Below are 26,400 nucleotides of genomic sequence, written 5' to 3'. Positions count from 1 at the left end.
GACCCGCGGACATGAAAAACAACCACAGACTTGGCAACACTGGTTGACACTCACTACACCGAGCCGTAATTCACTGACAATCTACACAAAATCGATGTTAAAATCGCAGACGATTCTTTGTCGATTTTGAAAACGATTTTGTGTTAGTTGTCGGTAGACTACGGCTCTGTGTAGTAACTGCCGCTCCACCTGAAACAGTGTTGCCAAGTCTGCGATTGTTTTTCATGTCCGCGGTTTGAAGCAACCCCAATATCAATAATGTGATATTTAGCCCCGAAAATGCAAATTTTACCAAGGCAACCCTTCCAAAAAAATTTATATATTAACCCCGGGAAACAATTTTTATTGAGGAACCTCCTGGAAACGCGATTGGGCTAGTTTTGGACTAGTTTTAAGAAGCAACTGGGCAGGATTTGTTTTAAAAAACCTGGCAACCCTGATCTGAACGCACGTGCTGGAGATATACTTCTAATCACAGGAGCATCTTTACTGATGAGATGCACATGAAAATCGCATTTGATTTTTTGCACAGCCCTACCTTGCAGAAGGACTTGATTTAATGATGTTCCTTTGAATGCCGCACCACAATCAAAAACCACCCGTAGGTTCCTCTTCCTGGGATGACGTACACCATGGTGAGGAATATACCACACCTTTCTGCTGTCTCCTTCCAGCTGCTGAGTGGGCAATTGCTCTGCATATCCTTTGTTAATCATTTCTCTGACAAATGCTACATACTCCTCATAAAACCACTCATCTTTCTGAAATCTCCTCTTCAATCCAAGTATCCGCTGTTTTGCCAAAGAGAAGTTGTTAGGAAGATACACATTTTCCCTTTTAAATGGCAATTTCAAGATATAATGATTGTCCTCGAGCTTGACAGAGCTCTCAGCAATCTCCAAGAATCTAATATCATCTCTTGACAATCCTTGCTCTTCTACACCTTGCTCATTGAAGTCATGGTTGAATTGTTTAAGCAACATCTCCTCCAATCTACACACAGAAATCCTGTTAACCACTGCAGAACAGTCTTCCTCCTCAAGGCTGCCTGCATTCAAAGGACCACTGATAACCCAACCAAATGCTGTTCTTATAGCATAAGGGCCATCCCCATGGCTATTTATGACTTCCCAAGGCTCCATCATCTTGGGAGCATTGTTTCCAATCAACAACTCAACGTTAGCCATTATACGGGGAACTTTAACCTTTGCCAAGTAAGACCACTTGGACAAATCTCCTTTAGATACCATGTTATCAGAACTTACAGGCATTTGTTTCTGTGTGAGTGTTTGTGGAAGCTGATAGAAGATGCTATCATCAATAGCAGATACTTCCAAACCTGAAAGTATGTATGCAGGTACAACTCTTTCCTGTCCCATAGTTTGTAACAGAAACTGAGTTTTTCTACCAGAAAGACTGAGCCGCTGCATAAGGCTTTCTGTACAAAAGGTTGCAGAACTGCCAGGATCCAGGAATGCATACGTCTGGATTGTATGATCTCCTTTACTGGCCTCGACTTGAACTGGTAAGATAGAAAGAAGACAGCAATCCTTTTTTTTCCCCGCAGCTAGCATATTTTTTCAGTTGTTCTAAATGGGAGCGCCGCGTTTTTTAAAACGCCATGAGCGTGCCAAGCGCTGAGTGTCTTATTCGCGCTGAGTGCTGAGCATTGGGCTTTTTTTCTCTCGCCGAGAGTTGAAGAATGTTCAACTTTGGATAAAATGCTGTGCTCATCACTGTCACTTTCTAGTCAGCTGACCAATCAGAGTGCAGGAGGGGCGGGCCAAATTACAAACCAATCAGCTGTCACAACTGTTATTTGTTACAACGACGTGTCAACAAGCGCAACAGCGAGAAAAATTGATGTTATTATATTAATTAAATTAATATTGCTGGTTTCTGAGCATCCAGAGCATTTAAGTCAGAAAAATAAATTATTTACCAAATCAGATACAAGTAACAGTTTACAGTTATTCTGTATAATAGCAACAAAAGCGTCTATCATATATAGATCAGTGGTCTCAACTGAAAAAAAACGCAGCCCACAAAAAGCTCTCTCAAGCGCTCACAGCTGGGCGTTTTCAGCAGAGCGCCTGCCGTTTTCAGCTGGCTAAAAACGCTTTGGTCGACACAGGGCGTTACTGCTCAAAAACAGTGTTAATTTAATTAAGGAAATTATTACTGATGAACATGTTCATCAGGTGAAGGCTTTTTTTGTGTCAACGATGACAAAGCAGGGTTGCTAACTCTCACAAATTGTGCGTGAGACACACATGCATTGATTATCACGCTGAAGACAAACATGCAGATCAACAGTTTTTTTTATGAATTGTATCCCATTTTCTGTTATTATGTATAACCTAATACAATTAGTTTAGTATTTAAGGTTAAATGGAGAAAAGGGTTTTAAATTCAATGCAAAGAGGCATATTAATTAATGCAAGAAAATACTGAATTTAACCCAAGAAAAGTAAGTACAGTAGGCCTATTCATGTAAATTGATAGTGAATCAAGAGATCGAAATTGATTAATGGTCATCGGCATCGTAATCCTATCAAATTCTTCTCTTCTCTTCTAATCGTTCTCAAATTCTCTTGTAGAAATACTATTGTGACAAAACATATATTTAATGTAGTCTCTCATTCACCCCTACAGAATTTTACCCAACTATGACAACTTCCGCTAGAAAATATGAAAGGTTTATGTAACTACTTTCAAGATAAATTAGTTTTTTAATGAAATAAAATGCACACATGTGCACCGTTCAAAGTATATAGATTTTTATTTAATTTTACATATAGTAAATGCTCAGCTGCAAAAAAATGTTCTGAAACACACAAAGTAAATTAAATTCACAAGTAAAGTAAATTAAATTATATTATTATATGAAATAAATAAATACATATATATATATATATATATATATATATATATATATATATATATATATATATATATATATATATATATATATATATATATATATATATATATATATTATTAGTCTTTTTTTGTTGTTGCTTTTTTGGGTGGTGGGGGGGGGCTCAAAAGCTTTGACACAATTTGAACACTGCATTCTCCTCTTGGGCCACGTTTATTCCCTCCTTTTATTTTCTGTTAATAAAAGCCTCTCTGAGGCCTGACGCCACGCCCACTGCGTCTGTCGTTTGCTCCTCCCACCACAATATATTTATCATATGTTGTATTGCTATGTTCTGGTACACTGAGTGTACTCTCATATGAGAATGAGTGTATGCGTGTATTAATTACTGCGAGTGTGTTTGCAGTATTTGTGAATATTGATATGGTTGTGCTCTCTTTGTTCATGACTCCTTGAAACTAAAATGTAGATTATAAAAGTTCTTTAAACATGTTGTTTTAGTAAAGCAAACATATCTTTTTGACATTAAACACCATTCCCTTTTAATCCTTGCAAGAAGTAAGAATCCATTGCTTTAGAATTTTAAAATGCTAAAACCAGAAAGTATTTTGGGTATCTTCAGGAGGCTTATTTATTGAGAACATGCTGTGTGGCTCTGCAGTCATCAAAAGTCTAAAGGCCAATTTATACTTCTGCGTCGGGTGCGCGTAGAAGGTACGGCGTAGCATACGCATTGACGTGTACCATACGTCGTACCCTTCGCCGTACCCTGACGCGCACCTCCTCAAAAATGTAACTACGCGTCGCGGACCGCAAGATCTGTGATTGGTCAGCTTGGTAGCATCGCATTTCCGGCTACGCATTTCCGGCGTGTTCTTCTGCACCGCCCGCCATTTTTAAATTCAGAAGTTCAGGTGAAAGTTCAGTGAAGAAAATGGAAATGGACCAAGTGACCGAGCGATTAGTTGAAGAAGTGCGGAAATACAGCCATCTGTATGACTCGTCTTCTGCAGAATACAAAGACTGCCAGATGGCAGCGAATTCGTGGAGAGAGATTTCCTCCAACGTCGGTTTGGATGTAGCGGATTGTATGAAGAGATGGAAGAACTGTCGAGACAAGTACGTTCTCCTCCATAAAAAGCTCGCCACAAGGAGCGGGGATCCAGGAGGGAAAAAAGTCCCAGCGTTTTATTTATTCCTGTCTTGGCTGGCACCTCATGTGAAACACCGGCTTACGGAGTCAAACTTTGACGATAAGGTAAATAATGCACGTCCTTTATGAACCTCTGTTGTTTTTAGGTTAGCTAACTTAACTAGCAATGCTACCACGCCGTAACGTTATTGATTAGTGCAAAAATAATATACCTGGGAAACAAAAAGCATGTGTAATGGGTTTTAATTATATTGTATTTATATTATATGTAATAGATTGTAATTATATTGGGCTTGCAGATAATACAAACGCAACAACGTAGCATTTGCAATGTAGGAATATGCAGTATTCATAGCTCTGTTTATCTGTGAATTAACACTGGATGCATCAGCTTTTATATATAAAAGACTAACTTACACTATTTGCTATTTCTTTCATAATCGCAGGATGGGAGCGATTCAAGCTCAAACTCCAATGGTTCGGCTGTTGTGAGACCTTCAGCCAATAACGACCAACTAGCATGTCCACCGTCCCCCCGGCCATCTCTTCAGTCCCCCCAGACATCTCTTCAGTCCCCCCAGACATCTCTTCAGTCCCCCCAGACATCTCTTCAGTCCCCCCAGACATCTCTTCAGCCCCCCCAGACATCGCTTCAGCCCCCCCAGACATCGCTTCAGCCCCCCCAGACATCGCTTCAGCCCCCCCAGACATCGCTTCAGTCCCCCCAGACATCGCTTCAGTCCCCCCAGACATCGCTTCAGTCCCCCCAGACATCGCTTCAGTCCCCCCAGACATCTCTTCAGTCCCCCAGTCCAAGGATGGCACAGAAAAGGAAGAGGAAGGAACAAGAGGACTGGGTCCAAATGCAAGTTGCTCGGTTGGAGGAACGGCGGGTCGAGCTGCAACAGAGACTGAGTCATGGAAATGACGAGAGCGACCGGTTTGGGCACACTGTTGCCGACATGCTGCGAAGGGTGCCGGAGGAGCACAGGGCGCAGGCAATGTTTGATGTGTCCAAGGTCCTGTTTGAGTGGCAGCAGAAAAAATAAACAATTGTGCCTACTTCTACAAAATTGCACCTTTTAATTCTGTGCACTATCTTTATATAGTTTGCACTTTTGCATCTTTTAGTAAGTTGTCTGTTAGCACATTTGTGTATATAGTTTGCACTTATTTGTGCAGGTTATACTATATAGTTTGTAGCTTTTGTGTACAGTTTTCTCGTGCATTTTTATTGTTAATAGTGTATCATTGCACCTTAATACTTTGTACTAACTTGTACATAGTATGCCCGTTTGTGTATATAGTTTGCATACAAACAATTGCCTGTTCCTGCTGTTTGCACATTGTTTTGTGCAGGTTACTGCAAATAAAGATTAATGTATAGTTTACCCATTTGTGTGTGTTTGCTCTTTAGCATCTATTTTAATCTACAATTCTAGACCATTGCACCTTTATACATTGCACTTTTACATATTTTAACCTATTTGTGTATATAGTTTGAAACCAATTATGTCATTTCCTGCTGTATGCATATTGTATGGTTCAGGTTACAGCAAATTAAGATCAATAACAGTATTTATTTGTGTATAGTTTGCTCTTTTGCATCTATATTTAATATAAACAATTCTAGACCATTGCACCTTTACATGTTACATTATTTTATACATAGTTTGCACATTGTATTGTGCAGGTTACTGTAATTAAAGAAGAAACAACGTGAACAGTTAAAACTGGTCTTTATTTACATGGTTGCATGTCATTTATTGGTGTATATATTTTACACCAGTACAATTTACTGACCAAGTTGACCCTCGACGCAGAAGTATAAATTGGCCTTAAGGCAGGCATTTATAGGCATTCAGTGGGCAGTCCTTTAAGGTGTTTACCTTAATCAGCCTCGGAAGTGACCACTCTAAGATAAACATCAAACGACAATTTAGGTAATCATCCCCCCGCTGTGAGTTCCAGTAATTCTGAACATAATAGGTTAAGGCAGGGTAGGTTAAGTACCTATTTAACACCTTTGCAGGTGTGTATGAATATGAATAAGTGTCCTAATACATTTGATTCACTGCACGTGGTTGGATATTAAATAATATGCATCAATAAATATGCCTCTTTTTTCAGTGTATAGAAAATAAAACTCAAGTAAAGGCAAACTGTTACTTTCCCACTTATGACTGTTAAAGTGATGATCAATTAGATTTTATTTTAAATCATTAAATTACAACAAAATACAATTTAATCATTCTTCAACAGATGAAAACACTAAATGAAAGTTTGTATATTACATTTACAAAATACTTTATGCATTATTTATGCATGAAATATTGGCTTGGCATTATTTGACAAATACCAATGCCGTCATATCTCAGTTGTTATTGTTTTATAAAATCTTTTTAAAGATCATTTTATTTGACTAACTCAAATCCATTATAATTTTCATGACTGTGCTTTTTAAGTGAAAGTCGTGACATTTGCAAAGTATGCAAAAAAAAAAAAAATTCAGTATTGTCTTGAAAATACAGTTTTGGGTATATTTGTATAGTATATATTTAAATTAATAATATACAAACATATCAAACAGAAGCCTTCAGGAAGCCAGAAAGTTTCAAAGTCTGGTCAACATTGTGTATCAGTTCTTGCTCAAAGTCCCAGACTCTTTTGTCTACAAAGAGTTGCTCTTTGGTAAGATGTCCCTGCAGCGGGACTCTCACGTGTACAATCCTACATACATGAAATGGTACAAGGACACTGCCTCCAAAGTGTTTCAAAGAGGAGTGTACTGAAGTTTGCTGCACCTTCCTTGGGTTGACAATCATCTTTGTCGGATTGTAAATATTTTTTCGACTTGGTTCTCTGTAGATGTGCTCCATGATATTGACACCTGGGATATTATTCCATTCTGCTCGTTTGAACTTCCTACTCTCCTCAAACTGTGTTTTAGGGAATATGTGGTTCTCAATGAGGAACACTCCTATACTGGGATGAGCAGACTGGAGGTCCCCCATTAGAGATTGTAAACTGGCGTGTTTGTAAGGCATGATGATTTCATCAATGTCATTCAGGAGAACGTACTTTGACTGGTACATGTGCCTGTAAATGCACTCGTTGAGTGTTACTAACTGACCATAATACTGAATGTCTCCCTTGTGTAGCTTGATATTCCAGCCTGAAGAAGGGTTCAGAAACTGGTCGATAGGCCATGGAACGATCTCCAGTATCCCCTCCGTTTCATAATGTTTTAAGAGCTTTTCCAAGTCTGGTCCACTACTAGTGTTATAGATGACCACATGCTGTACTCCCAGAAGCTTGTACATCTCCATCGATTGAGCAAACTGCAGTACATTGTTGTAGTCGCCAAAAAGGTTAGAGATGCAAACAGTGAAGTTAAACTTGAAAGTCTCTTGTACAGCCTTATTTTTTATTGGCAGATATTCCATTTTGAGGTCAGCTGAATCTTTCTTGACAGTTATGAGGACATGAGTTGCATCAGTCATGGGTTTACCTTTACAAATCACATCTGAGGCACCATACGGGAAGCTAAAATGGTCGCTGTGTATCTGGACCTCAGTGTGAACAGTTTTGCAGAGTTGTTCAGCATTGCAGTAAACACAGTAAAGCGGCTGAAGATGGTTCCTGTTGATTATACTGATGACTCGAATGACCGTATCCAGTCTGTGGTCGATAAAGGCAGACACCATGAAATGCTCTGAGTCTCTGATGGGTGTTATTAAATATGAAGTTTCAAGGATTTTTAATGTATTATTTGACGGAGAAGCTTTTATTAATATAGGAGCTTGGATGTAATATGTATCAATGTTCATATGAACTAAAACTAGAATGCCAGTAATACTGACAATTAATAGTAAAATAAGCACTTTGCCTTTTTCCATCTGTCCTTTAGTTGCTGTGGAGAAAAGCAAAGAAATGTCAAAACAATCCAAAATACTTCATTTATAAAGCAATGTTATTGGTTAAAAGAACTGAACTAGTATCTAATCTCATGAGATATGCAGTAGTCTGGCCTTGCATTGTACTTTCAACAACAAACAAATACCACAAGAACAAAAGTCTCACGCAAAACAACCACTGAAGAAGGCTGATGAAAAACAAGAAAGACTTCCTTCCTGCCTTGTTTCCGGAAAACACTGTGTTCTCTCAATGGTAATGTAACTATTTTGCCATTTTCAGGGTGAGTTAATGTCACAAACAATGCTTTCATCATCTATTAGGGTGATTCAATAATACTTTTAAAGGTGTAATTTTTACAAAAAAGTTTTGATTATTTCAAGATAAGTGTCTAAGCACAGTAGATTTCTCATTTTAAACAGTCTCAAGAAGACTTAAAAATTACAAGTATTATTTGTTACAACAAAAACTAAATAAAAAATTAAAGCAATTTACGTTTAAAACCGAACAATGGAGGGAAAGAAACGGTCACGTTACAGATGTAACCAGGAAGCAGTGAGCTATTTTGCATGAATGGCAAGTTAAGGTCATATAGAAGAGCCTTAATACAAACTTAATCTATCTTATATAAATTTGTAAATAATAGTTTTTTACTCTCATTTGTCTGTAAAGTAATTAAGTAGCCTACTTTAAGTTGATGGTTAGGCTACGTCACACATATATATACATGGCCTATTTTAATAGTTATGAATTCATTCCAAACTAAATGTTAAAACCATTTATTTTAAAAGACTTCAGCCTCATTTCTCATTAATAAAAACATTTGTGTTCAGTTTTTCTATAATTGCATTTAACACATTTCATTACAATTCAAAGTCTACTTTCATATGTAATATTTTTTGCTCGACTTACCAGAGTCAACATAATACTTTCTGATTCATCCCTGTTGCAGATCATTAGCTACCCCCAAATGAAAAAAATAAAATAAAAATAGATTGGATTCCAGAGATTTAAAAAATGAACACGCAAAAATCCGTAGAACAAGATGGAAAAACACAAGCGTTTTGTGTTAAATAGATGCACGCAACTGAACACTTGTAGCCCGAGTAATCTGAAGTCATGCTAAGGAATTACTGTATGCCTCCCAGAATGTGAAACGATCATTTGATGCATCAGCCCTGTAGATCCTTACTGATTTCTAAAAAAACACTTCCTCAAGATTGTTCTCCATAAACAGCTGGAGTAGGTCCAAAAGCACCACAACAGGCTCTGAAATTTTCCTTGGGGTAGACGAGACTAAGCTCTGTCTTCAGCTGACTCCTGCTCAGTGCATTTTCAGGAAACAACATTTTGTACTGTTCAAACCAGTCTGCTTGCAGCACGGTGGCACTAATGAGGTGGTCTGTGAAGGAGAACCTTTCCAATGTGTGTCTGAGTATGGTATTACCGACTTATTTGTTACAACAAAAACTAAATAAAAAATTAAAGCAATTTACGTTTAAAACAGAACATCTGGAGGAAAAAAAAAAAGGTCTCGTTACAGATGTAACCAGGAAGCAGTGAGCTATTTTGCATGAATGGCAAGTTAAGGTCATATAGAAGAGCCTTAATACAAACTTAATCTATCATATATAAATTTGTAAATAATAATTTTTTACTCTCATTTGTCTGTAAAGTATTTAAGTAGCCTACTTTAAGTTGATGGTTAGGCTATGTCACACATATATACAGTATACATGGACTATTTTAATAGTTACGAATTCATTCCAAACTAAATGGTAAAACCATTTATTTTAAAAGACTTCAGCCTCAATTCTCATTAATAAAAACATTTGTGTTCAGTTTTTCTATAATTGCATTTAACACATTTCATTACAATTCAAAGTCTACTTTCATATGTAATATTTTTTGCTTGACTTACTCACCAAAGTCAACATAATACTTTCTGATTCATCCCTGCTGCAGATTGTAATGAATTAAACCTTAATAATCATCGGGAAGAAGAAGGCGGGAACCGGCGGACAAACAAATGAAACTTTAATAATCACAAAATAAACAAAACAGCGCATCAGCCCCTCACGGACAACTGATGCGCACAAAATAAAACCAAAACCTAAAATAAAGCCCAGGCCTGGTCCTCTCTTGTCCTTCACTGTCGTCGCTCCAGTTTTATATCCTTCCATCTCCTCCGTGGGCTTCGAGACCGGTGGGTCGAACAGGTGTAGCTCATCTCCAATCACTCCACTGGCCTCGCTCCCACGTCCCTCGGCCCCGACCCACTCGTCACATACCCCCATCGCCCTCGCAGGCCGGGGGGTACTCCTGAGACTGCGCTTTACCCCCCCCCCCCCCTCCTCCCTGCGGGGGGGACCGCTCACGGCGACCTGCGGGAACCTGGGGTAGGACAGACGAGGCGAGAGAAACGGAGATGGAAGGAGGAGTGACAGAGACGAGAGAGGAAAATAAAAAAAATAAAATTCCGGTTCCCAGACGCACTGCTGCTCGGCCCTCCACCAGCTGGTTGATCTCCTCCGCGGTGCCTGGCGGTGGCACTGGACGGCCCTCGGCGGACGGCACGACACTCCTCCGCCGCCCGGTGGACGGCGACGGCTCCTCTGGTTTTGGGCAGCCGGCAGGAGTCCCCCGTTCCCTGCTCCTCCGGATTCCTTCACGGAGGCATCAGGCTCCGGCCTCCTGGCGAATGGCGCCGGCTCCTCCGCTCCCTCACGGACGGCAGCCGTCCCTCCACATCGCCCGTCCCCGGCAACTCGCTCCAGTCCACCGCCTCGAGCGTCCATGGCGGCATCCTCCTCGCCTGCTCGATGGCACCGCGGATTCACCACAGCGGCGAGGGATCTTCAGCAGCGCGTCCCTCCTTCTCCCAGGCTTCGGCACCACTGTAATGAATTAAACCTTAATAATCATCGGGAAGAGGGAGGCGGGAACCAGCGGACAATCAAATGAAACTTTAATAATCACAAAATAAACAAAACAGCGCATCAGCCCCTCACGGACGACTGATGCACACAAAATAAAACCAAAACCTAAAATAAAGCCCAGGCCTGGTCCTCTCTCGTCCTTCACTGTCGTCGCTCCAGGTTTATATCCTTCCATCTCCTCCGTGGGCCTCGATACCGGTGGGTCGAACAGGTGTAGCTCATCTCCAATCACTCCACCGGCCCCGCCCCACTCGTCACACAGATCATTAGCTACCCCCAAATGAAAAAAATAAAATAAAAATAGATTGGATTACATAGAGATTTAAAAAATGAACACACAAAAATCCGTAGAACAAGATCGAAAAACAAAAGCGTTTTGTGTTAAATAGATGCACGCAACTGAACACTTGTAGCCCGAGTAATCTGAAGTCATGCTAAGGAATTACTGTATGCCTCCCAGAATGTGAAACGATCATTTGATGCATCAGCCCTGTAGATCCTTACTGATTTCTAAAAAAAACACTTCCTCAAGATTGTTCTCCATAAACAGCTGGAGTAGGTCCAAAAGCACCACAACAGGCTCTGAGATTTTTTCTTGGGGTAGACGAGACTAAGCTCTGTCTTCAGCTTACTCCTGCTCAGTGCATCTTCAGGAAACAACATTTTGTACAGTTCAAAAACAGTCTGCTCGCAGCACAGTGGCACTAATGAGGTGGTCTGTGAAGGACAGTGTTGGGAAGGTTACTTTGGAAATGTAATAGGTTACAGATTACAAGTTACCCTGTTTAAAATGTAATAGTAGTGTAACTTTTTCAATTACTTTAATAAAGTAATGTAACTAATTACATTTGAGTAATTTGATTACTTTTCTAAATTTGTGAAAATTAAAGAATGATAAATAAAAGCATATACATCAACTTAAATACAGTTATCTAATAAGCATGTGACGTATTCTGTGTAATAAACTCCTGAAACATTGGGTGTTTTTTTTTAACTGCAGTCTCTGTATATGATGATAGTTTTCTCAAAATAAGTAAAATGCACATGAAGTGACACAGAGCAGTTCTAGAAATTATGTTTATGTGCTCATGTACTCCTATATTGAGGCAGCAAAATATGAATTACTGTTCTATTTATTCCCATCTGCCAGATTACATCCCACCAATAGAAACCATCAAATACCAGTGGACACCATTAAAGTTTACATTAAAGCCAATATAATTCCCATTATAACCCTTAATTCCATTAAATTTTCTATTGTGTTTTAGGACAATTTATTCATTTTTAAGTATTTAGGATTTTAAGAACAAGTGGAAAATGTGCTGAATGTTTCATTTCTTCTAAGTGAAATTAGCAATGCAGTTAAACTGAATTTACATTTGTGTTAAAATACAGAGAGTCTTTTTTTAGCTGCTCCAACTCCTCTTCAATCATTATTCTTCTTTGACTTCTTCTGTGACTGAAGACAGGAGCTCTGGTGTGAGGGGCACCGTGGTAACACCCCCATGCATGGACACGTAATCGCACACAACTCTTTGTGCAATGACAGTGTCCTCTTGGATATTACAAGTTTCTACTTGTTTATTGATAGAGAAGCCCCTCTCCACCGTAGCCTGCCCATGGGAGAGGAGCAGAAGGTTTCTGATGAAAGCCCAGAGCTGTGGGTAGGGCTGACTTATATAAGGATGGAGAAACACATCCAGCCTTTTCTCGAGGGGCTTGAAAGACAGGAACTTCTCATTCCTCACCTCCAGGGACAACAATTGTGAAAATTGCTGAATGATCAGATCACCTAAAGAAAGAGTGAAAGAAAAAGCACTCACATCAAATGTACACATGTTTCTTTTGTAAATTGTATGCCTAACGTCAGGACTTAATCTTATGTACCTGTAGCAACCCCATCTAACTGCTTGTCTTGAAGAAACCTTTTAACTAGACACTTCATCTGGCCCTGACACAATTCTGGATTTGAATACATCACAGCTGGTTTAAGACAAGTCATTTGCCTTACAGTTGGGATTTTCAAAGGGCTCTTCTCTTGAATCTTCTTCACAATTTTGGACAGACCCTCCATGCATTCCTTTCTGAACTGGAGGACAGAAAGCTCCTCAGTGGATCTACTCTGCTGCTGACGTTCCTAAGAATGAATGGGGACTAAATTAAGTAAATAGCTTCCTCTCCCTCCTCTTTCCTTCTATCCAGTGAGGGGCTGAGTAGACGGGTCTAACAACAGGGACACCAGGAGCAGTCTGGTCAAACATTATGTATTTCCTAAATACCTTTATTGCAGCCTCAGCTCCAATGCCAATATCAACAGCTCTTAGATGAACCCTGGACTGCATGTCACTAACATCAAGCCGGACCAAATGCTGAGGTGTGGCATCATTGAGAAGTTCATGTTTGATGAATCGCCTCAGCAAACTCTATGAAAAGACAAAAATATACATATTTGAGAATACAAAATATTTTACAATACAAAATAAGCACTCTGACTTTACAATGTTTCTTTTCTTCAGTATTATTAAATGAGCCTAATTTATCTGACTATTCACAATATTTGCATTTTCAATTCATTCAGTCTTAGCTGTAGCCTTAGCGTAACTGTGAACGAGAGTTTTTATAATCACTATGACAATAAAATGAGAAAATTCACCTCACCTTCAGCAGTTCAGCCAAGTCATTACCAATGAAAGGCAGCAGAGGCTCATCAGTCTGGTATCTGGTGAGGAAAGGTGTTACACTTCGACACACTGCCATGAAAAAGTGAAGCTTTGCCAGAATGAGAGGGTCTTTGGTTGCCGCCGCAATAGTATCATAGGAGGACGTCCCAGGGTTAGGAAGCTTTTTGGTGCTAACAGCCTCAACATACTTCATGTTTGGCCAGATGACAAGGGCCCTCTCCGCCACAGGGAGGTTCTCGACCCAGCGATGACAACAAAAAGGCAAAGCGAAGATTTTGGACTTTGTGAGATTACAGAAATCCTCCCTTCTTGCTGGCACATAGTGAAAAATTGTATGCAGAGCTCTTAGGAACTTCTCCATATGCCAGTCGGTGAATCCACATTTGACAGCATTATGGAGAGTATGCACGCCACAACTCCCCACCACTGCCAGCTGAGCACCCGCAACATGCTCTGCATGCTCCTGCTGCAGTATCTAAAAAAAAATGCCAATTAACATTGGGTCCATCCATAGACACAGAGACCATTTTCCTCAAGTCAAGGTCACATACACACTCCTAAAAGACATGAAAAGCAAATTTTAAACAAAGACATTATATAGCCTACATAATAGCTAGTGTGATGGAGGTTAGGGTCTCAGGGTTAAAGGGTTCTGTCTGAGTGGTGAGATACAGGTTCAGACATGCAAACTCACAACTGGTGAAAATGGTGACATGTTTACTAAGTAATTTGTTGTAGGGGGGTCTGGGGAATTATCCCCCATGAGACAATATTTATGATTTAAACATGTAAATGAAGCATTCTGGTGCATTCTGACAAGAAAACATTTTCCTTCAAGACATTTCCTTCAAGTAAAAAAATAAACAAAACCAATAATTAAAACAATTTGATATCATATTAATTAAGTTGGGGCCTATCAGGTACAGTACATAAGAAAAAAAATCTCTCACTGTAAAGTAAACCATAAGGAACCCCAGATGGTACATCATTCTAATATTAAAGGTAAAAAATTATTTTTTTGTAAGCTACTTCCATTTAAATCGCACATAAGGAAGGTTTTATAATAATGTTACAATACATTTTTAATGACATTAAATTAATATGTTTCTACTTTTTAAATAATGTCTGTCATAAATAAATAAAATTTATTTTGAAGCAATATTCTCATCAGACTTTACATACTTAAATCTGCATAATTGTGACTTTTACACCAGGGTGTTATTTACTTTTATAAGGACAGTTTTTAAACCTTACTTTAAATATGCACTCTCTTTCCTGTCAAATTCTTACATTTGATCAAATTCAGTTTTAATAATAAGACTGCCGTTATCAATCAAATTAAGTCATTTACACTGCAAAATTGCAACTGTAATAAATAATTTTATGAGATAAATGTTTAAACAAATAATATAAAAAACAATGATGCCTTTAAACAATAAACCAATAGGTGGCAGCAAGTGACCGTCTTAATAAATGAATCATTGTAAGTGAATACATATTAGCTAGGCTACTTGTTTATTAAACCATACATTCAATGTAACATTTGCAATCGTGATATTATAGAACAGCTCACTTGGTCGTGTTATGTTACTTTACTATATCATATATTATTCATAAATAAAAAAAACTCAACATTTTTAAAATTCAGAATAAAAACTTACTTAGAAATGTTTGAGCAGGTCCACCGCCGTTGCATGACCCATGAACTGCGAGCCGAAGTATCGTGACTGAACGTGGTCGTCCACCCAGTAGCGAATATGAAGGTCCAACTGCTTACTTTTCGTCATCTTATTGAGACTCTCGTCAAACATGATCACAAACCCGTTAGACATATTGACATGGTCAGTCAGTTCTTTCGTTATAAAGGGAGCTAATCCGAATTTAGTAATATATGCTGTTTTGTTGCTTCCACACGAGAATGTAGCTGCAACCTCGGAGTCAGGAAACATGATTTAAAAAATCTCTGTAACGTTTTCATTTGAAGTGTAAGAGTGGTGCTCAGAGACTGTTTTAAGGACCCACATCACCTCTGCCCGCAGAGTTGGTGTCGAGCCACAGTACGATAGAATGTTCCTTGGCTGTGGTGGCATTTCTATTGTAGAAATGTCTTCATTATTGATAGTCAGAGTTGTTTCAGTAACCGAAGAGATCTGCGGTGCACAGAACGGACCAATAGGTGGTTGGCGCTGGCGAGCAGTGCTACACGCGGTGTGTTTGGCACCCTTCATATGGGAGTCCAGGGCCGTAACACCCATTGTCGCTAGCTTAAAAGATTTCCTGCACCAACAGCAATAGGCCTCGCGGTCATTTCCTGGCACAGGCTTGACCCAAACGTAATTCGGATTCCTTGTCCACAGCGGATTTAACCGACACTTTCCCATTTTAGCCGACAAACTAGACTAGCTACTATCTTGTTCTGTAATTTACCTCACTTGCCTAGTAACCATAGTAACGAGTGCGCGAGCTTTCGCGCTTACTGCCATGACGTGGAGCGTGAGGTGCACTCAACATTACACTGCATGAATTTTTAATTAGCCTACATTAAAGTCCCTGTAAAGTCAAAATAAAGTATGTGTTCTGAGTCTATCATACCACAGAAAAATGTGTTATTAGCCACCCAGCCAAATTTGAATGATAAGAAAGCCGTCAAGTACATAAAATAAGCTATCAAAATATTGAAAAAATGGAGCAGTAGACTCTGCTCTCAAACGCTGCGGGCGTGTCCGCTGGCTGCGCTGAAACCACGCCCACTCGCGGGAAAGCTGCCGTCGTCACACTCAACTGTCACCGCTACAGCCGAAATGGATGCTCCTAGCAGCTTAATTGGTTCTACAAAGCCATACATGTTTGAGCCTCCAGAGCCAGAATATAATTCAGAGGACATTGACCAGCTTCTAGAGAATCATCATCCCCCTCGGTCTGCAACAGAATGGTAAGATTTTTTTCTCCCTTTTATGCAAGTTAGCTAGCGTTATATGTAACTAGCATAACCTCACTTAGCCAAATAAAGTTAAGCTAGCAATAAATAACAGAATAAAACATTTTTACGCTTTATAGTTACGGATCTAACTAGTAGCCATCATGGTTGTTTTTAAGTATGAAAATGATGTGCATAAATCCATGAGAAATGGACTGCTGAATATTACTATAACACACAAGCTGAGAAACAGAATATGCTTCAAATATGCTCTAATTGTTCAGATAACTTTTCTGTAACTGTTATAACACTGTTAAGTCACACTGTGAATTAAACTGTAGGTGCACCTGTGGAGAATGCAGGACAATGCCCACAGAGGATGAGAATGTCTGCTGCAAATACATTAATGCTGTATGTAAAGATTTATAAATGTGTCTCCCTCCCACAATGATCATTAAAAGTATGAATGCCCAACTAGAAGTGTATTAGATCTCTAGCACTAAAACACCTTATAACACATACTCCAACAGGTTCAGAATAGATGCGGAGAGCTTCCTGAAGAGCCACGGTGTATGACTCTTCATCCAGGCCTTGAGCCTGTCTGCCTGAACCCCTACTCCCTGCAGAATGCCCCAAACACCTACCAGGCAGACCATGGGCCACTGGAGATGAAGGAAAGAGCCGTGTAAGTTAGACAAAATAATTTTGAATGTGTATAAATTACGTTTGTGCTGATCAAATGGCATGCCTGTCTTTCAAAAACTGGTAAGGTTTAGGACACAAGAACAAAGTCACACTGTTTATGCAATCCATCCATCCATCATCCATCCATCCATCTTCTTCCGCTTATCCGGGGCCGGGTCGCAGGGGCAGCAGTCTAAGCAGAGAACCCCAGACTTCCCTCTCCCTAGACACTTCCTCCAGCTCTTCTGGGGGGACACCGAGGCGTTCCCAGGCCAGCCGGGAGACATAGTCTCTCCAGCGTGTCCTAGGTCTTCCCCGGGGTCTCCTCCCAGTGGGACGCGCCCGGAACACCTTCCCGGGAAGGCGTCCAGGAGGCATCCGGAACAGATGCCCGAGCCACCTCAGCTGACCCCTCTCGATATGGAGGAGCAGCGGCTCTACTCTGAGCTCCTCCCGGGTGACTGAGCTTCTCACCCTATCTCTAAGGGATCGCCCAGCCACCCTGCGGAGAAAGCTCATTTCGGCCGCCTGTATCCGGGATCTTGTCCTTTCGGTCATGACCCAAAGCTCATGACCATAGGTGAGAGTAGGAACGTAGATTGACCGGTAAATCGAGAGCTTCGCCTTGCGGCTCAGCTCTTTCTTCACCACGACAGACCGGTACATCGACCGCATTACTGCAGAAGCTGCACCGATCCGTCTGTCAATCTCCCGTTCCATCCTTCCCTCACTCATGAACAAGACCCCAAGATACTTAAACTCCTCCACTTGAGGCAGGAACTCTCCACCAACCTGAAGTGGGCAAGCCACCCTTTTCCGACTGAGGACCATGGCCTCGGATTTGGAGGTGCTGATTCTCATCCCAGCCGCTTCACACTCGGCTGCAAACCGTCCCAGTGCATGCTGAAGGTCCTGGCTTGATGAGGCCAACACGACAACATCATCCGCAAAGAGCAGAGACGAAATCGTCACCAAACCTGACCCCCTCCGGCCCCTGGCTGCGCCTAGAAATTCTGTCCATAAAAATCATGAACAGAACCGGCGACAAAGGGCAGCCCTGCCGGAGTCCAACACGCACCGGGAACAAGTCTGACTTACTGCTGGCAATACGAACCAAGCTCCTGCTCCGGTCGTACAGGGACCGGATAGCCCTTAGCAAAGGGCCCCGGACCCCATACTCCCGGAGCACCCTCCACAGGCCGCCCTGAGGGACACAGTCGAATGCCTTCTCCAAATCCACAAAGCACATGTGGACTGGTTGGGCAAACTCCCATGAACCCTCCAGCACCCTGTAGAGGGTATAGAGCTGGTCCAGTGTTCCACGGCCTGGACGAAAACCACACTGTTCCTCCTGAATCCGAGGTTCTACTATCGGCCGGATTCTCCTCTCCAGTACCCTGGCATAGACTTTCCCAGGGAGGCTGAGAAGTGTGATCCCCCTGTAGTTGGAACACACCCTCCGGTCCCCCTTCTTAAAAAGAGGGACCACCACCCCGGTCTGCCATCCCAGAGGCACCGTCCCCGACTGCCACGCGATGCTGCAGAGGCGTGTCAGCCAAGACAGCCCCACAACATCCAGAGACTTGAGGTACTCAGGGCGGATCTCATCCACCCCCGGTGCCTTGCCACCGAGGAGTTTCTTGACTACCTCGGTGACTTCAGCTTGGGTGATCGACGAGTCCACATCTGAGCCCTCAGCCTCTGCTTCCTCAATGGAAGACGTGACAGCGGGATTGAGGAGATCCTCGAAGTATTCCTTCCACCGTCCAACGACATCCCCAGTTGAGGTCAACAGCTCCCCACCTTTACTGTAAACAGCGTTGGTAGGGCACTGCTTCCCTCTCCTGAGGCGCCGGACGGTTTGCCAGAATCTCTTCGAGGCTGACCGATAGTCCTTCTCCATGGCCTCACCGAACTCCTCCCAGGCCCGAGTTTTTGCCTCCACAACCACCCGGGCTGTAGTCCGCTTGGCCTGCCCGTACCTGTCAGCTGCCTCAGGAGTCCCACAAGCCAACCAGGCCCGATAGGACTCCTCCTTCAGCTTGACGGCATCCCTTACTTCCGGTGTCCACCACCGGGTTCGGGGATTGCCACCTCGACAGGCACCGGAAACCTTACGGCCACAGCTCAGAGCGGCCGCTTCGACAATGGAGGTGGAGAACATGGTCCACTCGGACTCAATATCTCCAGCCTCCCTCGGGATCCGGTCGAAGCTCTGCCGGAGGTGGGAGTTGAAGATCTCTCTGACAGGAGACTCGGCCAAACGTTCCCAGCAGACCCTCACAGTACGTTTGGGTCTGCCGAGTCTGTCCAGCTTCCTCCCCCGCCATCGGATCCAACTCACCACCAGGTGGTGATCGGTTGACAGCTCCGCCCCTCTCTTCACCCGAGTGTCCAAGACATACGGCCGGAGGTCGGATGAAACGACCACAAAGTCGATCATCGACCTACGGCCTAGGGTGTCCTGGTGCTATTATATATATTATATATATATATTAGGAAATGTTTATTAATGTATACATGAATGATATGAGGCAGATTGCAGGTTGATGAATCAAACGGTCATCTTCTGGGGTCCCATTCTGTTAGACCTGACCAAAAATAGGAAAAATAAGACAAAGGCTGTTTTTGTTGTACAAAGACACCAGATATTGATAACTTCACAATGTCAGTTTTTGTTGCAATTATCAGAGAGGACCACCGACCAAATACAAACCTATATAAATAATATATTATGTGACATGACATTTTGATTTTATTTTTTTAATTACAGTCGTGCTCGCTACCTGGCCTACAGATGTTTTGTTTCCTGGTGTTGGGGATACTTGGGAAAGCACAACAGGGTTGTCATACCTTCTTGTGTTGTACTCCGTATTCACCAGGAGTACTCGGATGAAGATGGGGAGTACACAGGCTTTAGGCCTCCCATTTAAATTATAAAATATATTGTACTTGTTTGGGACATGAGCCATGTAAACAATTATTCAATACACTTAATAAATTTCAAAGTCAACCATGTTTGTATGCGTCACAACTTACTGTCAAATCTGGACTATCATGTCCATATATACATTGTGCAACAAGTTGATAATGTAAGTGTGACAGATCTAATGTACTGTATAGATTACCCAAATAACAAAAATTGAATAAAAGGCAAGAATAGTACTGTGGAGATGGTAACTTACATGTTGGCAGAAAACAGAAAGGGATTGTGGACTTAGATGGGTGTTGTTAGAGCCGTTCCCTCACAACCGGGACAGCTGAACCTGGATACGTGGCTGGCAATTGCATTCGGATTTCCCAGGTCGCTCATACTCTGAACACAGGAATCCAGGAACAGCCACCGCTTTCATGTTAGCCACAAAGGGTGCAGGGTCCTGGATGACCTCGTTAAAGAGGATGTCCATCAGCTCAGTCACATATTCTAAAACACAGGCGAGATCACATAGGATACAGTTTAAGTCATTCATATGGTAACTGTTGACGAACTGTTAAAAGTAACTGCAATAGAAATGTTTTTACTGCATGTCACACTGGCAAACATGCTACACATTTTTCATCAGGTGGTGCCAAAATCTTGCCAGTGGGGTAAATGCAAAAATTCTAAATTATGTACATGTTAGTATGGAGATATCAAAAGACAATTGAGAATTAACTTACCAGTAGAATATTTTGTCTTCACTATGGACACCACATGTTCCCCTCTCTTGGCCTTGGGAAATTTAATTTTGAACTGCAGTTCTCCGGCTGCAGTCCTCGCTTGGGTACGGCCAGAATTTTCATTGAAATGCAAAGCAGCCAGGTAAAGTCTGAAATGAGGATTTTGTATGGGATTACTCCAACATAATGACGCCATGGCCAGACTGGCCCTCTCGCTCTACCTGTGCGGCTGCTCTAATCTGTTATGAAAAGCTTCCACTACGCACACACCTCGCTCATGTAGACAGTATGGCAAGTGCTGAGTGTTGTAACTATACAAAGTGTTGTTACTATACAATATTGACAACATACACATAATTTACCTGCAAAGCATCCCCATATACGAGAAGACCACGTTTTTTGGTGCGAACCTCAGAATCACACAGTGGAACCCCTCCAAGGCAGATGTTTGGTAGAGAGGGCTCAGCTTTTTCACATCGCCAAGAACACGCTTGTTCATTAGCACCTTCTCCAGCTTGTAGATGGTCTTTGTTGCTAGAAGAGGACAGAGAATAATCAATACATAAAAGATGAGTGCATTGCAGCTTAGAGTATACTACAGGATTAGCATAATTGCTATTGAATATTGGCGTACCGGGCTTCAGCCACTTGTTTTTGTCAGTGGAAGGAGGGTGGAGGCACTTGGGGAAGAGTGGGTTTTCATGGACATGCACATTCTGGACGTGGTTGAGAAGAGATGTCCATTTTGCCACGGTTTCCTCTCCATTTGATGAACCGGATGCGGACCAGTAGAGGTGATTTTTTATGCTCTTCTGCCACATTTTCACCGTGTTGCAGTCTTTCTCTTTGGACATGGCATCCACCTTCTTGGTGAGTGCTGACAATGGTTTAAAAAAAGATGTAATACATTTCTTCTACAGTTGGTGTTAATGTTGCACAGGATTAGCTGTGCTACAAATAATTAATCTAAAATTAACTAAATTTTTTAAATCATCCTACCTTTACATAAATGCCATACATCATAAAAGTGGTCAATGTCTGGTTTCTGTTCTCGAACAAATTTTTGAACCTGGGTGTGTCGGTCTGTCACCAGGGAAGCTACTTTGACACCAGATTTTTCGAGAAACTCCAGACTCCGGATGAGCCATTCCTTTTCCATACGGACACTGCTTCCCACTTCATTGCTCTGTGGATCATAGACATAACATTTCTTTAAATACAGACTTCTTAAGTATGAAATTTTATTAATTTCTCAATGTCCCAAGAGTTTCCCTTGCAACCAAGTTCTGCCTACTTGGTTTTTATAATCCATTTACCTGTACGAGCTGGATATCAACAATTTTGTTTGTGCTGAGATCCATCATGGAGTATGAGCCATACTTTGCGCAATGTCCTGGACTGTCAGCTCTCATATCACCACCAAGAGATACAGTTTCGCTCTGTTTTAGTCCCTCAAGCAGGTCGGACTGGTGTGATCGCCATTTATGCAGCACGGAAGGCAGAATGTAGTTGTGCACATGATTTCGATGTGTCATTCTGCTGAAGGTTCTCACATGCATTGCATTGAGTACCTGTAAAGTAAAATCAGAAATAGCATGTACTACTACATGTACTACATACCACCATAGCATTGTGCTACGCACTGGCCTTATAAACTTTTTAAAAAATAAGGTCACTATTTTTTACAAACCTTGTTAGTCTGGATGAAAGAAGAGCCAGTGTAGTACACAGCGGCTGATAGGTGCAGATTCCCTGCTGGACAGCTGCCCAGAAGTGGTTGACTCTTCCACTCTCTGGTGTATGAACAACTCTGGAGGAGGCACTTCTGGGTCACAGAAAGGAATGTTCCTTTTACAAATTTGATCACCTTGCAGACTCTTGAGCAGGTGGGGCAGATTTTAAAAAGCTCAAGCAGGCACTCCTCATATATCAAGTATTTCACCATGTCCTGTGGTGGCTTGGATGGTGCTCTATTGACAAAGGAAACCACAAAAAAAAAAAAAAAAAAAGTCTTGTTTGTAACAACTTGTTTGTATTTTTCTAATTTCTCAACTTCATAGTAAAATTACACTACAATCACATCAAAATCAATTAAAATTATGCTGAGGAAAAGATTGTTCATATGTTTGATTAACAAGGATCTACAACAAAAAGTTAACTTACTGTTCACTGCTGGTGTCAACCAATTCAGACATGCTGGGGAGGTAGGTGGAGTCATCAGGATCTGCCATGTTGAAACTGTTTACAGAGTCCTGAAAAGAGGGAAACTCTAAGAGAGAACGCTTTGGTGGTCTATCAGGTGATGCTGCTTTCCGCTTAAGTGGAGTTGAAGAGCAGAGCGGAAGAAGCTTGGCTGTGGTGTTGCCAACAGCAACACTCTTTGTGGCCACCTTAGCTTGAGAACCTGGAAAATATAAGGATAGTAATAAGAGTTATGTATAGCATTTATATTTGTAAGAGAGGTGGAGCTATGTAAATAGAACAGATTTAAAAGAAAAAAAAAACATCTCTGTACTTGCAAGATTTCATATGACGCATTACATTCATCAGAATGTTACTAGAAGTAAAAAATGAACGATAACCGTACTGTCTGTGTTCCTTGGTGTAAGAGTGGTCCAAGGAATCACAAAACTCACAGTTCGGATCATATTACTTTTACTTAAATACTTAAAGCTTTAGCTGCTACTCTGATAGAAGAGCAAAGACTAGTAGCCTAGCTAATAAAGTTAAAACATTATCAAATCAAGTAATCACTATAAAATGCATTAATTAAGCATAGATAAATACAATATAGTATATCGAAGCTACAAATAAAGTAAGGTTTACTCTTTTATTTCAGGTACAAAAATGTAATAATTATATGTAAAAAAAAAAAAAAAATTAACTCGGTGTTCACTCGCTCTCTGAAACGCGCCTCGGGTTTGCGCGGCAGTGAGCACACAAAGCGCGCGAGCTGTGAGAACGGAATTAAATTACCTTTTTCCTCTTTTAGCGATGAAATGATTTGAAATCTATTGAATGTGAAAACAAGCAAGACAACACGTACAAACTAGGCACTTTACCTCTCAACATACCTGTATTCTTTCTGTTGGCTAGTGTTCTTTAAGACAGTTGTGTGGCCACAGTCCTTTTCCCCACAAAGTAATCTGTCTGACATCCAACTTCTCGGGTGACTTTTTGCATGTTGTCACACTGGAACTCTATCTCTCTTGTGGTTGGAAGGGACTGCTTTGTGAAGAGATCATAGTTGAAATTACTTGACTAAGGAATCATATTGATGCATAAACAAACAAGAAAAAAAATCACGTTAGAGAGTTTCACAATTTAGTAGTTACGGTGGACTACCAACTATAATTATAACATATTAAGCAAGCACACAAGGCAACTTACACTCATTGGTGGGCACGTACTGCCGATGATGGCACCAGTTGTCGGTGCGACGGGAGGATGAAGGCCGAGGCGGGAGATAGTCGGTTCGGCCCCATTCACCAGTAACAGCGGATTATCAGTAAATCCCAGTTGTCTCGGACTAAAGTTAATAAAACTATCTCGTGTAAAATGATCACTACAGAGGCGGGTTTTGGTGGTGATCCTGAACTCTCCATCAAGTTGGCTCTTCACAAATTAATCCACCTTTTCTTGATGTGATCGTTTTTCGGAAATTTAAACAAGGACACCGATCTGTTTTGAACGCGATCGCATCCAGGTAGTGCGCATTTCCGTGACGAAGGCATAGCTAGTTAGCAAACTGTAGGCTGTAACAGAGAATGTAGAAAGCTGTAGTATGTAATACTGACAGTAACTCGCGATTGAGCGGCAAACTGATGTGAATCTGCTCTATTTATATTGTTAGGGGAGGGGCCAGCGTCAGGGGCTCCAGTGCGTCATCAAGTAGGGGCGTGTCCAATAGCCCAGGGGGCCTCAGTGCGTCATCAAGCCCCCGTTTTAGCCCCGCCCAGAAAATCCGTAACACAGCAATGGTGAAAAACTGTTTAACGGTCTAACGCCACAATTCAGCACTTCACAGTTCACAGTCTTTGTAATATGTTTTAGCAATACATTTCTAACATTTATAATGTGTTTAGAATTTTTTTTTAGAATTGCCTTTACAGGGTCTTTAATAACAGTTTTTTTTAAGGTATGAATTTAATCCTAGGAAAAGTTAAAAAATAAAAAAAATAAAAATAAGATCTTTTTAACGAAATCCAAGACTTTGTATACCAAATTCAAGGCTATTAAGGCCTTAATATTAGATTATCAAATTTAAGACTTTTTCAATGCTTTTAAGACCCCGCGGGTACCCTGACTAATAAAAATATCAAACAAAAAACATCAAACAAAAAAAACTATTATCTTTTACTCCCCAGTACTGAAAGCAGAACTGATAAGGGAGCCCTGGATACTGTGACACAGCTCTTTCAAATTAACATTACCTTTTTTGCAGTGGCGGTAGTTTGTATGTCCATCTATAGTTGCCATCATCCAAGGTCTTTTGAGTACTGGTATCATCTGAAGTCCTCACAAGTCCTGCAAGTCCTGTGCTGTACAGTTTCTAATAACCCTGGGATGGACATTTGCAGAAACAGGAAGGCAAAGGGTGAAAGATTAGCATAGCTGCTGTTCATATTATTTCAGGCAATGTGCACTTTTTACCATTTCATCAATGGAGTACATTGAGTACTATTTTTAATCTAGTAGGTTTAAACTGAAATAATTTTTCTAGATCCCTTAAACATATTATTTGTTGTCTGTTTTTGGTGAACAGACACAGTCTCTATAAAATGGACTGCATATGCCAGAGTAACATTTAATACATTTTAATAAAATTTAACTGGGAGGAACATCATAACTGTAATTTACACAACCATTCAAGAGTTTGGGGTCTGTAAGATATTTTATGCCTTTACAAAAAAATCTCTTATGCTCACCAAGGCTCAATTTATTGAATCAAATTACAGTAAAATAGTAACACTGACTATTACAATTCAAAACAACTATTTTCTATGTGAATATTATGTTAAAATGTCATTTATTCCTTTGATCAAAGCTGAATTTTCAGCATCATTACTCCAGTCTTCAGTGTCACATCTTCAGAAATCATTCTAATATGATGATTTACTGCTCAAGAAACATTTCTGATTATGATCAATGTTAAAATACAGACGTGCTGAAATTTTTTTTTTTTGGATTCGTTGTTACATAGACTCCAAACATTTGAATGTTAGTGCTATATGCATCAAATTGTTCAAAATCATCTGTTTCAAATAAATGCAGGTCTCTTGAACTTTGTATTCATCTGTGAATCCTGAAAAATAAAATGCATCACGGTTTCCACAAAAAAAATGAAGCAGCACAACTGTTTCAACGCTGATAATAAGTTTCTTGAGCAGCAAATCAGCATTTCTGAGGGATCTGGAGGAATGATGCTGAAAATACAGCTGCACATCACAGGAATAAATTAGTTTATAATGTATTCACATAGAAAACAGCCATTTTAAATTGTAATAATATTTCACAATATTACTCTTTTTACATATTTTAATCAAATAATTACTACAGAGATGAGCAGA

At 40.8% G+C, this 26,400-nt stretch overlaps 1 protein-coding gene across 1 annotated transcript; it reads right to left on the bottom strand.

The window, feature by feature from the left end:
* Positions 1-6,616: 6,616 nt before the first annotated feature.
* On the bottom strand, positions 6,617-7,864 carry LOC132098264 (glycosyltransferase family 92 protein F13G3.3-like). Its single transcript, XM_059504436.1, has one exon. The coding sequence runs from the start codon at positions 7,862-7,864 to the stop codon at positions 6,617-6,619; it is 1,248 nt and encodes a 415-aa protein (XP_059360419.1).
* Positions 7,865-26,400: the final 18,536 nt, after the last annotated feature.

The sequence above is a fragment of the Carassius carassius genome, chromosome 21, assembly GCF_963082965.1.
Source record: "Carassius carassius chromosome 21, fCarCar2.1, whole genome shotgun sequence".
Lineage (NCBI taxonomy): Eukaryota > Metazoa > Chordata > Actinopteri > Cypriniformes > Cyprinidae > Carassius > Carassius carassius.
The sequence above is the reverse complement of the archived record's forward strand: the minus strand, read 5'-3'. Positions and strand labels throughout refer to the sequence as shown.